The sequence below is a fragment of the Enoplosus armatus genome, chromosome 20 (assembly GCF_043641665.1).
Source record: "Enoplosus armatus isolate fEnoArm2 chromosome 20, fEnoArm2.hap1, whole genome shotgun sequence".
Classification (NCBI taxonomy): Eukaryota; Metazoa; Chordata; class Actinopteri; order Centrarchiformes; family Enoplosidae; genus Enoplosus; species Enoplosus armatus.
The window spans coordinates 19982271-19996748 of record NC_092199.1 but is presented as its reverse complement, the minus strand read 5'-3'; the positions used below and the strand labels follow the sequence as shown (position 1 = coordinate 19996748).

At 45.2% G+C, this 14478-nt stretch overlaps 2 protein-coding genes across 5 annotated transcripts; both read left to right on the top strand.

Moving 5' to 3' along the window:
• Positions 1-323: 323 nt before the first annotated feature.
• Positions 324-3757, top strand: adprm (ADP-ribose/CDP-alcohol diphosphatase, manganese-dependent). Of its 2 annotated transcripts, none has more exons than XM_070927313.1 (3): positions 324-1052; positions 1844-1966; positions 2950-3757. In XM_070927313.1, the coding sequence occupies exons 1-3, from the start codon at positions 506-508 to the stop codon at positions 3267-3269; spliced, it is 990 nt and encodes a 329-aa protein (XP_070783414.1). In that variant the 5' UTR covers positions 324-505; the 3' UTR covers positions 3270-3757. The 2 variants fall into 2 exon arrangements, with proteins under 2 accessions (XP_070783414.1, XP_070783413.1); XM_070927312.1 differs by having other exon boundaries at positions 324-1061.
• A 719-nt stretch (positions 3758-4476) lies between these two features.
• Positions 4477-12372, top strand: map2k4b (mitogen-activated protein kinase kinase 4b). 3 transcript variants are annotated; one of them, XM_070926555.1, is made up of 13 exons: positions 4477-4603; positions 6040-6075; positions 7373-7405; positions 8595-8697; positions 9158-9332; positions 9835-9954; positions 10055-10174; positions 10273-10324; positions 10514-10641; positions 11165-11242; positions 11358-11506; positions 11610-11655; positions 12259-12372. In XM_070926555.1, the coding sequence occupies exons 1-13, from the start codon at positions 4492-4494 to the stop codon at positions 12370-12372; spliced, it is 1266 nt and encodes a 421-aa protein (XP_070782656.1). In that variant the 5' UTR covers positions 4477-4491. The 3 variants fall into 3 exon arrangements, with proteins under 3 accessions (XP_070782656.1, XP_070782657.1, XP_070782655.1); XM_070926556.1 differs by lacking the exon at positions 7373-7405; XM_070926554.1 differs by lacking the exon at positions 6040-6075 and having other exon boundaries at positions 4492-4603.
• Positions 12373-14478: the final 2106 nt, after the last annotated feature.

Here is a 14478-nt window from a genome sequence, read left to right as displayed (position 1 = left end):
GAGAAATAACCCGCGAACCTGAAAAGCTAATTAGAATTTTTTTTTGTAACATTAATTTCTCGGCATGTATGTAATAACCATGGACGTCTAAAGGGAAACCTCGGGCCAGGTACTTCCTGTTATACCTTTTTTTCTCGACACCAATGCGCATGTCTGGGGTTGCACTAAGTGGGAGGAGCCATTTTGCTACTCCAACTCCACTTGTTGCGCAAATCCATGGTCGTCACCGTCGGGTTTTCTAACAGCGTTATTTTGAAGGATTACAACCGGAAGCCGTTGCCTTTATTGTGTTTTCATTCGTCACTAGGAGAAGTGTGTTGCCTGCTGAACTGTCACCGTGTAGGACGATAGGGGGACTATCAGAGCTACATCAAACCGGACCCTGGCTGGACTCCATCATGTGAAGGCGTATACCGGTACCTGGTTAGTGTCCCGTACTGTCAACGCCGTCGGCAGATACAGCAAACGCACTCAGACACGTGTTATTCCGAAGACAACGACGGGAATGGACGACTGTCCCCAACGACCGCCGCTGTTTACATTCGGCGTGATAGCTGACATTCAGTACGCAGATATCGACGACGGCCTCAATTACGTCCGGACGAGGCGGCGGTATTACCGTAGCAGTCTCCGGCTGCTGAGAAACGCCCAGGAGAGCTGGTCGGCTGTCAAACCAGACTTCATCGTCCAGCTGGGGGACATTATCGACGGCTTCAACAAGGACCACGGCGCCTCTGAGCGAGCGCTGGACACCGTGCTGCGGGAGTTCGGCTCCGGCTCCGCGCAGGTCCACCATGTTTGGGGCAACCATGAGTTCTATAACTTTAGCAGGAGCGCGCTGCTGCGTTCAGAGCTCAACAGCGCTCTCCGCTTTGAGGGGAGCCGGGCTGGCAGCGACATCTATGCTTACCACTTCAGCCCGTTCCCCGGGTTTACGTTTGTCGTCCTGGATGCGTATGACGTGAGCCTGCTGGGCAGGGAGAAGTCCAGCCAACAGTACGGCGATGCTATGAGTTTGATAAAACAGTACAACAACAACAAGGATCTCAACTGTCCCCCAAGTATGCTGGCCTGCTAACTGGTCACATTTCTACTGTGAATATATAATACAATACTAATTTAATTAATAATTCAAATGAACATATTTTAACACGTGTTTTTATATTAAAACAATCTTCCTAATTTATGAGCAGTAATTTAAAGGCACCATTGCTCTATTCTTTCATTCATTGTTGTTCCAGCTTCACTTGGTCTGGTATGACCAGTAGCTTGTCATGTTATTTGAACCTTATATAGATCAGATAATCCTTTATTAATGCTTCAGCAGGAGGAAAAAGGATAGTGCAATAGAAAAATCAAGATATAATAAAGTGACGTGTAAGTATAAACACAGCTTCAACTTTTTTTAAATAAAAGTGATTAAAAAAAGAATTGGAGGTGAAGCCTGCCGTACATTTACTTTTAACTTTAACAAACTAACTTTTTGTTGTAATTGTGTCTTATTCTTTTTATTTTTTATTTAAGTCTTTACTTATTTCCAAAACTATAAACTAAATTAGCTCATGGCAGCCATTTTGCAATGGAATAAGAAAAAGAATGCGCGAAGAAACTAATTACATGGGGTAAGTAAGCTATTATATTATAGAGCTATTACTATCCACAAAAGATAAAGTGTTTTGGTGTGGAAACTGGCTCTACTGGAGCACTTTAATGTGAAGTCTATTGGCAGTAGTTCTGGAGAGGAGACACCATTACTCAGAAAAGGCTGTACCTAGATTTCTCCATATAGACTTGGAAATGGACAGCCTTAGTATTTCTCTCATATTTTGCGTCCTTCTTTCAGTGTGTCAGGGCCTGCAGCAGAGGTTCACAATGTTCAACGGTGGGTTCAGTAAAGCCCAGCTGAACTGGCTGGATTCGGTTCTGGCCTCGGCTGATGAGAAGCAGGAAAGAGTCACGATCGCCAGTAAGTAAAACCTGTCGCATTTATAAAGTGGGAATTAATCTGATTGTTTCTGACTCCTGGCCCTCTTCTCAGTGGAGTCAGTAAATATGGGATGTCAACGCACGGTTAAAATGAGCAGGTTCTGGTCCGGTGTCGCTCAGGTTTATCTAACCATGTTTGTTCATTACCCAACAGTTGTTTTTTATCCAGTTGCCCCCACAGCTTTGGTCATACAGCCTTTTTTTTAGCTTCTACCTATTGTGTAGTGCAGGGCATTCACTGGCCCCTTTTGCACCTCCTGCAACACATGAGCTCAGCGAGATCGCGGACAAAACAAGCCCTTATTTTCGGGTTCTCTGTCTCCTGAGTTTGACCTGGAGGCCGATGGACCAGCAAAAAAAGCCAAAAACAAACATCCTCTCTCTTTTCGTCTGTATCTCTGTTTATTTTGTGAATTGTGTTTTACATTCTGCTGAATTTTGAATTTAAAGAGGTAGGCTGGCAAAAAAAAAAGCAGAGGGCTTCACCAACAGTGTGACTTCAACCACTGCTGAAGTAGAGCACTTGTGGGGGCCCGCAGGCAGTATTCATTGTTTAGGCCCTCGGAACAAATATACTTTACAACATCACAACAAGACAGTTGAGTCATGCAAAGCAGTCATTACACACACACGCACTCCTTAAAACAGTCACAAATATTATTGAAAATATCCCTTCATAACTTCAGTTTGTTCTAGCAGTTCAGTACCGCAAACCAGTCTTTCCCAGTTCGGAGTTGGTGTAAGAACTTTTAAAGCTAACCTATTCTGTGATCTGGTGTCATGGTCGTCTACTTTGAACTCAACTCAGGATGTTAAATGTCTGCAACTTGGAGAATTAGACAATTGGGGATTGGAGGTGTTTGAGTGAGGTGTTAAATGTGAGTATTTATAATGCCGTACTGTATCGACATTGAGAGCAGACACCAGAACTCTAGATGTGTTGTGTTATTCTTTTCCGCCCAGGTCACCTCCCCGTACACCCCTACGCCACGGACGCCATCTGCCTCGCCTGGAACTACGATGAGCTCCTGGCCGTCATACAGTCCCACAGCAGCGTGGTGTGTTTCATGGCAGGACACGTCCACGAAGGCGCATACCACCGGGATAAAGACACGGGGGTTCACCACCTGACGTTAGAAGGGGTGATTGAGACTCCACCGGACAGCAACGCCTTCTGCACGGTCTCTGTGCACGAGGACAGGATGGTGCTGAAAGGCAGCGGAAGGATGGCCGACCGAGTGCTTCTGTTTTCAGGATGCAAAAGTGACGCGGATCCTGAGTAGATTACTGTTTGGAATATCTTTGGATTGTATATTCCAGACTGGGAAACTTGGAGGATGTCACTTAAAACCATAGCAGAGGGTGTTCCATGATTTTGTCAGCTGAACAAAACATTCACAAATTATGAAGGAACTAAGTTCACATCAGTAATGGAAGTTGTTCCATTCTTTTAGTTATATGTAAAGGCCTTTGGAGTTTTTATTTTCTAATCCTGACAAAGAACTGATATCTGGAGGTTTAATGATAGAAGTTGCACTTTTTTTCACACATATTTCAAGGAGTAATTGCTGCCTTTTTTTTTCCTTTTTTGTTTCATATTGAACATAACTGATTTTCTCATGCTGTTATTTGTCGAGCAATGTATTGCGCACTGCAGTGAGAGATTTGATCAGCGCAGTGTAACTATAACGAATATATATATCACCCAGCTTTCATTTGAGAAGATCTGTATGATTTGACAAATAATAAAAACCTTTGCTTTCGGGGCCCAGCTATATGTCACATTCTTTCTAGCTTTTACTGGAGCTTTCAACATCTATCTTCTCGCATCTCACACACAGTTATCGTTGGCATATGGAGTTGCCCAAGTCTCCATGACAACATGGCAAACTCCATCCACAGACAGACCATGAGATGTGGTTGAAAGCACTGATGTAGCCAGTAAGTGGACCTTGAGTTAAGGTTATTGCGCCAAATTACTATGTCAAAGGTCAAGAAAGAAACTTTCAAGCTAAATACTACACTTGATTGTAGTGATGGCACATCTGCTATCCCTATGCAACTATGATGTGTAAATGAAACATAAAACACCAATATCCTAAGAGATTCAAACACAAAGAGCATGCAGCAGGAGGGTCAAAGTGCTACAGCAACACAGACACAATGTAGATTAAAGGAGCGTATCTACTATTTGTGTTAACTATTTTGTTGAATCACAGAAGATGAAAGCGGGAAATTGGGTCATACAGTAAATACAATTTGGATGTGGACATATAACGAGATAAAGAGGGAGGTTTAATATGTAGAGTGAGCTGATTTGCATAAGTGGTAATAGTGATTTCCTGCATTTCCGACAGCCCCCCGAAGGCAGCAGCGGCGGCACGGACGTGGCCGAGGCGCCGCTGCTGCGTTCAAGTGGCGCAGTGTCCCGTCTGGAGGCAGAGAGGGCGAAGTTTCACTCCCTGCATTGCAGCCTGAGCGCTGCTGCCGGAATCCAACACAACAATGGCGACTCCCAGTCCTGACAGCAACTCCACAAGCTCCAGCAACAGCAGCAGCACTGTAGGATCCACGTCGCACCATTTCCACCAGCAGACACAGAGCAGCAGCATGCAAGGTAGGCGACAACGGCCTCCGCTTCCTATTTTCTAATTTCAACTGAAGATACTGGAGGTAGTAAGAAAAAGATAGCTTGTAGCTTCCCAGAAGCAGAAAAACCATAGTCAATGGACACACAATACGTCATGCTTTACAGTCTGAACTTTCAAAATAAAACCCGCGTTGTTGTCAATAAGACATTAGCTAACATGTTGTATATGTTTATAGACGTGAACTAGCTCAATTTGTATGGCTATTAGTGTAGATAACTAGCCAGGATGATGAATGGGCACTACCAAATCCTATGGATGTAAGGTCACTGATAATTTTCTTCAGTTAATCTATGGCAAGTTATTGACAAAGACTGGCTAGTAATTTTGTATTCAGGCACTAGTGTTACACATGTCAGATATGATACACGTAATAAATATAAAATATTCAAATATTCATAATAAGAACTCTTGTTTAGTATTAATCAACTTGACGGTTGACTACAATCGTGTGATCTCTGTAGTAACGTTAGGTGTTCGCCAAACTGTACGCTTGTATTTTGAAGGCTGGGTAGCGCCGTTTCCGCCAGCGCTCGCGCTTTCTCTGCTTAGCTTGAAGTAGCTCCCTGAAACTACATGGCTAGCAGGCTAGCAGTGATGCACTAGCACCCAGTTTAGCAGCTGAAGCGACAGACCTGTAGCGGCACTGTGAACTGTTCCCATTCCTTGGGTCTGATATGGTCCCCATTAGAAACGAAACCCAAATCCCACATGCGTGACACTGTAAAGACGCATTCACTGGACGTCTGTTCGCCGATATTATTAGCGCCAGGCTGCTAACAGTACAAGTACCGTTACCACCAAGGCCTACAGTGAAGTGTCTCCCTCTCCTAAGCCAGGCCACTGTTTGAATGCACCGCTGTATTTGGCAAAGAAATAATACAAATAATACAATTGAAAATAGCTATAGTTATCAGTTAATTAATTAATGTATTCATAAAAGGCCGATGAATTTGCTTTAGTCGTCTGACAACGTCACGTAGGTCCTTCTCGTTTAGTATGTTGTTAGTTCTGTCGAGATTTCAGCCTGTTTAAATAGCATAAAATAAACACCTCAGTCTTTAAAACCACTACTGCGCTGAAACAATATGTCTGTCGTTTGTTAACGTGTTATAAGTCTGCACATTGCTAGCTAGATATAATGTTTCGGGGTGTACGCCACCCTCTTCGAGTCCACGCTCTAAATCCATTATCGGACGGGGGAGCCAACCCTGGTCGTGGCCAGAACCTGTAGCGGGCTAACGGCATGCTCTCAGCCACGCCACGGCGATAATGGATGTGTTGACGGTAGCTGCTGGATGACAGACAGCATTTCCGCGTGTGTCCAGCGGCCAACAGATCTGAGTTGCATGTTCTTGCTCTGTGGCAGATGTCTAGTGTCAAATGTTTTATCTAAACCTTGCAGAAACCAACACCTGCTGGAGATGTCAAAATGAAACAGGTATTATTCACACTCATTTTACTAGGTTTTAGTCTGCTGTTGGGGGTTGTTTGTTTACATTGTTACATTGATTAGGCCATATCTTGTCAAAGGAATTCCTTGAAATGTCCCCTCTGCACCTTTTTCTGTCGATCATTATTTCCTGTTTAATTTCTTCTTTTTTTTTTATTATCATTATTATTATTAATTTTATCCACCTATCTGCATGTTTTCAAATCAAGTGTCCATAGTAGAACGATCTTACGTAGACACAGTAGACAGACCCCATTTGATGAGACACTGCATCAAGCAAACCCCCGTCTGCAGCACAGATATCAAAATGTGGCTGTTTTAGTGACAACATGCCACTGTTAACGTCTGGTATACCGCTGCTGTTCTCCTGGCTTGTGGCATATATATATATATATATATATATATACACACAAACAGAGCGTCAGTCATGTTCCACCGGCGAATACCTGTTCCCATTGGTGTGTGCCACTGCTGATTAACGGTATGTGACTGCAGCGTGTCTCTTATAAACAGTTTGTGTTTACCACAAGATGCTGGCTGCCGCCCTCAACCGGCACAGACCTGTGGTTGTGGTGTGCCGCTCTCGTTTCAGTGCCAGTAGTCAAAGTGGCCACTTGCTGTTCGACTGGCTTGTGACTCAATTCAATTCATTTAACAAGAGTACAACGTTTTGAGTGCAGGTTGGTTCGTCATCAGGTGAAACAGGTGAAACAGATGGACTAGCCACCGGACTAAAAATATGTGTATGAGTTTTATGCGCGGATGATGGGGATTATCTTCCAATGTAACGTTATGGCAGGAGTGGCCACGCCATCGTCACGTGGCACACCGCAGCCAGGATGCCAATAGTCAGCAGTGGCATGAGCAAGTATTGAATCGTTAAGCGCTTCATGCCAGAAAAACAGCAGCAGAGTGGCAAAGCCTCAGCCACGTTTCTCTCTCTCATATCTAGTTGTGAAAGCTGCAGAGGATAAAAGACGAGCTCATCAAATAGCCATTTTCATACATTCTGCTATTGGGCTTGTATAGACCAAACCTGCCGAAATTGAACTATTCCTCATTCCACTGGGAATACAACGGAACCCCATCCAGTCACACGTAACGGTTGCAAGGCCGACCCAGGCCCGCCAAAACCACGGTGCCCCTTGCACCGGCTGAGGCACATTCGGAGGGATCTGACCCGTGGGTGTCGCTTTCAGCGCCGGCTCACTTTCGAATGAACGGCCCGCTCGCACTTAAACAAGCCCGAAGACAATGCAGTAAAATGTGTTTTTCTTTACTTCAGGGTTTCAGATAAGCCTGTCTGGAGTGTCCCAAAGTAAGCAATAGACCTGCACACGAAGCACACCGACCTCTACTCTTTGTGGGTGCACCTCAGTAGTCTAAAGTGGCTTCCTTTCCTCGCTGACTTTCACCCCCCGAGCCCACGTTCCTGTCCTGGCACTGGGCGTACTGCTGCCCAGTGATTGGTCAGCGTTCTCACTGATGTGTTTGTCATGCTCACGTTTAATTGGCTGCATCACAGGTGAAAGGAAGCCACTGTCTACTATTGAAACAGCCTGCGTGGTGCTCTGGTAGTTGGGGAGTCTGTCCACTGTTCACTGCTACTAGCTGTCACCGATTCAGTCATGGCCTAGAGCGACCCATTTGCACCGGGGCTTGAAGGTTAAGGGATCTGTTTGCGCTCGAGAGCTGTTCGAACGGGGCATGGCAAAGGCGACTCAACACTTGAACTCGGCACTTTAGCTTCGAGGCCGGGCCTGGTTGCCCTGTCGTGTTCTGGAGATGCGTCCTAATGCTCGCTGGACACTGTCGGGCTTCAGTCCCAAATTGGAATCAAGTGCGATTTAAGTGTTGGGTCACTTTGATATCTCAAGGGAACTGTTAAGGTTTGAATTGCACTTTTTTTTTTTTAAAGTTGTCAATGGAAATGTTTTGGACAGGGGTTCCCAATATCAGTATCCTGCAGTAAGATGTTTTCTGGCACCATTGCAGCAACAACGATTCCATTAACTTGAATAAATGTATGTATTATTTGGAATGAAATGAAAATGCATCCCATACCACGAAAAGAACTGGGGCAGTATCCGAGTATCGGGAACCCCTGTTCATCTGGGCACTTTGCTTGTGTTCACAATGTGTTTTGTGCTTCCTCTGATCTTGAGAAGAGCTTGAGATAACCCAAGGGTCAGCCAGCCTGCGTAAGAGAACAGTTCTCAATAGGCTGGATCTTTAAATCACGTCCTACTGACCCTATCAGCCAGATTTAAAATGGCGCAGAGCGCAACAATTTGCTTGTGCCCCGAGTACATCGGATGCTTCGCGGCACAAAAGTCGGCATCTTGCTTGCAAAGGCTTATCTCAAGCGCGCAGAGACAGAAGTCGCCGAGGTAAGACGGGCATTCCATCACACCGCGCGTGTGCCCCCCTGTTTGCGGCAGCTGGTTGAGCCCACAGTGTGGTGTGCATGTGGTGGGAACCTGGATTCTCTCTTTGTTCACCACCAGGTAAACGCAAAGCCCTGAAGCTGAATTTCGCCAACCCTCCAGTGAAACCAGCCTCCAGGCTCCCGCTCAATCCGACGCCTCCCTCTTTCCAGAACCCTCACATGTGAGTAGAGACAGCTGATGATGATGGTGATAATAATGATAAGGGATGAATTCGATATTTGTAGGTGAGAACTGAACTGCTTGCCAGGAACAAGATTGTTCCATCTTTTTGTTTGTGTCAAAAGAAAAGAAAAATGTACGTATATTTAAAAAAGAAAAAGAAAGGCTAGTCCTGCATGAATGTAATGTGAAAATGAAAGGCCGTCCAGCCTTGATCCTGCAGGCCTACCAAGCCAACCGGCGACAAGCAAATGTGCCCCCCCACCAGAGTCGGACCACGCAGCCCCTTCATGGGCACCTATAAACGTCTCAGAGGCCTGAGGGGTTTACTTATCAAATATTCATCATGTCCACATGAATCTATAATGCCTGTTCCTCTCATGGCTCCATGCTCACGCCCCCTCCTGCCACTCCTGCCTTATATGTTACCTCATCCCATCCTCCTCCTCCTCCTCCTCTAGAGAGCGCCTGCGGACACACAGCATCGAGTCGTCGGGGAAGCTGAAGATCTCCCCGGAGCAGCATTGTGACTTCACAGCGGAGGACCTGAGAGACCTGGGGGAGATCGGCCGCGGGGCGTACGGCTCCGTCAACAAGATGGTCCACAAGCCCACGGGCCAGATCATGGCTGTCAAGGTGAAGACGTTACCTTCAAGGCCAGGCGGCCAAGCTAAGCTAACTGCTGTTGTTCCTTCACCCAAATTATAGAGTTTCCTGCAGTATTTTTGTTCATGAGAAGCAGCTGTAAGGCAGGTAAATGTCTGTCGAATCCAATGAATCTTGAATAAAAAAATTAAAAAAAACTCTATACTAGAACAAAAGGCTGTAATCCTAAAGAAAGAAAAAAGGTGGGATTGTGGGCGGTCCCAATCCGGGACACGTCTACAAACCCACCAACTGGAATTTGGCAGGAAATGATTGTTTTTACAGTGGAGCTCTGCTGCCATCAAAAGAAATAGGGTTAGGCGGCGAGCGCTATCTCTTACAAATATGCTCTCCATGCCCATACTGCACGTAGTGGAAAGACTTTGGTGATGCCGAGGGCTCGATTCCATCACAGGAAAACTCTAATCGTGGGCCGGCAGATGTTCCCTGATAAGTCCGAGTTGTAAACTGTGCCGTGTTCTCTGTCCCTCAGAGGATTCGCTCCACTGTGGACGAGAAGGAGCAGAAGCAGCTGCTGATGGATCTGGACGTGGTGATGAGGAGCAGCGACTGTCCCTACATTGTCCAGTTCTACGGCGCCCTCTTCAGAGAGGTCTGGCTAAAACCCGCTGGCCTCAAATGCTCCACGTCGCTTTCTCATGTCTTATCTTATGTCTTGAAGGACACTAACCCCTCGTCCCCTTTTGTTCCAGGGGGACTGTTGGATTTGTATGGAACTTATGTCTACCTCATTAGACAAATTCTACAAATATGTTTATTGTGCATTAGATGACGTCATTCCAGAGGAAATACTAGGCAAAATAACATTAGCGGTGAGCAGACGAGCCACTTTGTCTTCCTGCGTTTTGACTTTTACGCCACGCGTGCCATCGGAAACAGGAGTGATGTGTTTTCGTGTTGTCTTCCACAGACCGTTAAAGCACTGAACCACTTAAAAGAAAACTTGAAAATAATTCACAGAGGTGAGACGTAACGTTGTTTGTAAAATGCAATCCAGTATTTCTGCAATATTGAGTACAAGTCATGTTATTGAATTGACACTGAGCCTTGGTAGTATTTCTTTTATACCACCTTCTAAAAGGTGTTAGCACAAAGCGTTGGCTGTTGCCCATATCGAAACCTTTCTGAAATTGTCTTTTCCATCATTTCAGACATCAAACCTTCCAACATTCTAATGGACCGACGAGGTAATATCAAGCTGTGCGATTTCGGCATCAGCGGCCAGCTGGTGGACTCCATAGCCAAGACCAGAGACGCAGGCTGCAGGCCTTACATGGCGGTAAGCAGTCAAAAGGGAATGGCGGCTAAATCCATCGGGCCCACGGGCACTATGCCCAGATACCGGCATCCTCCAGCTCAAGCACCAACAAAACTGTGACTGGATCTCCATATAATAACGTAAATAAATAATAAACAAAAACAAATACAGATACAGAAGCACTGATAGTAATGTGTAGGGGCGCGGCAAGCCGTCAGAACAGAGTCTCCGAGTGTGAAAGAGCGTTGCTTTCCAGTGTTCTCTCGTTTGGTGTTTTGATGCTGGTGGTGGAGGACTTGACTCGGTTAATGTTTCACCCCGTCTGTCCATCGGGGCCACGGTGGGAACTTTGAAAGTACCAGCAACAAGACCTTCATCGTCTCCCGGTTTTACGTTCATAAAGTTAATGCTTCCACGACAAGCCAAAACCGATATCAACAAGTTGGATCTTAAATCGGACAGAAGCCTCCGCTAAGTTTTTGACCCTGACCTTCGACCTGAAGTATCTCAGTATCTCAAGAGTCTTTTCTTGTGTGTGTTCCAGCCTGAAAGGATAGACCCCAGCGCTTCCAGACAAGGCTACGACGTCCGGTCCGATGTGTGGAGCTTGGGAATCACCCTGGTAAGACACAAGATTGTGAGTCGACAAGCGCTGTTGCAACAAGGGAAAACCCAGTGTGCCGGTCCGTCAAAAGCCGCCTGTTTGTTTGTGTGTGTGTGTGTGTGTGTGCTTTCAGTATGAGCTGGCCACGGGAAGGTTTCCTTACCCCAAGTGGAATAGTGTTTTTGATCAGCTGACGCAAGTGGTGAAAGGCGAGCCCCCCCAGCTCAGCAACTCAGAGGAGAGGCAGTTCTCCCCCAAGTTCATCAACTTTGTTAACCTATGGTGAGCACCATTGCATTCGGCCACACGTGCAGTCAGCGAAGTGTAACAGGCTTTCTGATTGGTTCTCATGTTTGTTTGTTTTTTGTTCTTTTTTTCTGTCCAGCCTTACAAAGGATGAGTCAAAAAGGCCAAAGTACAAGGAGCTTCTGGTAAGTTCTTCAGCTGTTCTTTAGTGTTTCACGCTTCCCACAAGTCGGCGGTCACGGCGGTGCTTGTCCATGGTTCTGAACAAAGCCATGAAATGATTTTTTTTATCATACTTAAAGTTATTAGGAACAAAGCCTCTGCTGGTCAGCTCTAGACTCATTGATGCACTGTAACAACTGGCTAGGGACATGCTCTAAATGGGGGGGGGGGGGGGGTCCACTGTCATTCTTTTTTGAGAAAGAATTCTTCTTTGTGTCAAAAGCTAAATGTCGTTTGGCAAAGAGATAAATCCCTCAACTCATGATACTCACAATGACTTTGGCGTTTCTACCTTTTAACTAACTATTTCTATACAAACTATGGATCAAATGAAAGGTGTCGCCCGTATTGACGAAACGTCTGAGAATTATCACCCAACTCTACAGTCCCCCCCCCCCCCCCAAGCTCCATGGAGCCTTTTAGGCTCTTTTAGCTCATTGTTTTTGTTTTCCTGCTTGCAAAACTCCTCAACCTAAATCTAGCTAGCGAACTCAATCCCTTCCTCAGGAGTTGGCAGTGACCAAAGGCAGGAAGTAGGACTCAAGCTCACTGTTTCTTTCCTCCAGAAACATCCCTTCATCCTGATGTATGAAGAGCGCTTCGTGGACGTCGCCAGTTACGTTTGCCGCATCCTGGATCAGATCCCCGCCTCTCCCATCTCTCCCATGTACGTGGACTGATGGAGTTAAGCTGGGGAGTGTGGGGGTGGGAGGGGGGGGTCACCCAATATGCAGTGGGGTGGGACACTCAGCTTTGTGATGCGACGCTTGACATCTTAGCCCTCAAGAGTTACATAGGATCACCTGTTTATTCACACGTTCCCGAAGAACAAAAAAGGAACCGGAGGTTCAGATTGCCCGGCGCAACGAGATGAGCGCTGTTAAGCGAACCCTTCCACCTCCCGTCACCTCATCTTTCAAGTCAGTGAACTCGAAACTATTATCGTCCATCTTCAGCCACACAAAAACTTGAGGACGTAACATTGTCTTAGTAAAATGCAAGGCGTCTTTCTATGTGAGGAAAAAGGTGTGTATACACACTTGAACTCGTTGTACACAAATACAGAATCTACCAAATAAATGTTGAACGGTGACACTCATGACGTATGAACAAAAATAGCCACCTATTGGATTGTACATTGTGGACTGTATGTGTGCATATGTGTGTTCACCTCTGAATTGTTGACATGTACAGATGTATGCCGACAGACCTACTGTCTAAACACACACACACACTTTTCACGCAGTTTGTTGTGGGCACCTTCACTCATGGTAAATGACTGAGTATGCAAAAGTGTTTCTCTCTGGAAAGCTCCGTTCATTGATTCGGTAGCGTGGCTTTACTTTTTTTTTTTTTTTGGTCAATATGCAATCTGTGAGAGTTTGTCTTGTCGCATGATTGGGACATTTCTCACATCCAATGTTAGCTCCAGTTTGTACCTTATTCATATGTTATCATTACACATGGGTCACAGAGCTAAGTGTCTGGTTTTTTTCTAATATAATCTATATATACATCTATGATATAAAAATAAAACATAAAATCAATCCATCCAAAGAATCCAAATGGAGGGTTGGGGTTTGATCGCGTTTCATCAAATTAGGAGTTTTTGCTTTCAACATTTGCTCGTAACTGAATAACTGAACTAACAACGGTCACTTGTTGGCTGAGAGAGCGAGATTTTTGGCTCAGCACGGAACATTTACAGAAAAGCACATTAACCAGATATGAGCTAAATGTGTCACTTTAGCCGCTACGGGATTAGCGCCAGGTAGCCGCGGCTGATTTCCTCTGTCGCTGGCGATGTTTGTCGTCCTCGCCAACGAAAGCGAGGATGAGCGCGGCTGAAAGGGAGAAACCCGCTGCCTAAATGTTTTCTGTGTTGCTCTTTACAAATAAAAAAAAAGAAAGAAGATAAAAGATTCGCTAGCGTTGGTGTTTCGCTAATTATTATGCTAGCTATCGGACCCCGGCCTCGCAGAAATGACATGTGAACTTGGCACAAAAATATAAATGTGTTTTTTGTAAAGAAAAAAAAAAAAAATAACGGGAAATTACATTAATATACACAAATAGCAAAATGTTTTAATTTTGGTGTACGTTTCGAAAGTAATTGTGTCATTTCGGGCTATCATTAGCATGGTCGCTACTTGTCGCAACTTGGGAAGTGGGTTAAAAAAAATGTTTTATTTTTTTAACTTTACAGACAGTTTTGATCCAGATGGACAGAAGAGTCTGAGAATGTTCCAATTGTTCTTCTTCGAGGTTTTTAAGAGAAAATGGAGGCCTGGCTCTGTGACTCAAACGCGATGAGAACACATAAGGGGCGCAAACCTGGGGCTAATTCAATGCTACATTGCCTGATGTAAAGTTACTTTGGGACAGCAAGTCCACTGATGTAAATGTGTATGTATATAGTACATTCTAATCTGCTGTTCCCGACAGGTTCTGGTTGACGGTTTAGGCTCATTCCTGAACACCGAGATGATCAAATCCAATCAGTGAGGAGGTTTGGGTGCTGGGTGCCGGATGAAAGCGTGTCTGTATGTTTCAGTTTGAGAATGAGCCCCCAAAAGCTCCTCGGCAGCCTGTCATAGCACTGTACATTTAAACTGCTCATCCACACTGATCACAGGTCCACCATTCTGCCATGCAAAGGCAAACAGTAGTAACTACATTTTCAAAAAAAAATAAAAAAGTCCTGGCGAGGGTTTTCTGTCGAGAAGAAGTAAAAAAAATGACACCCATGAATGCTGCTAAGTGACATAATGTCCACTTCTGTACGA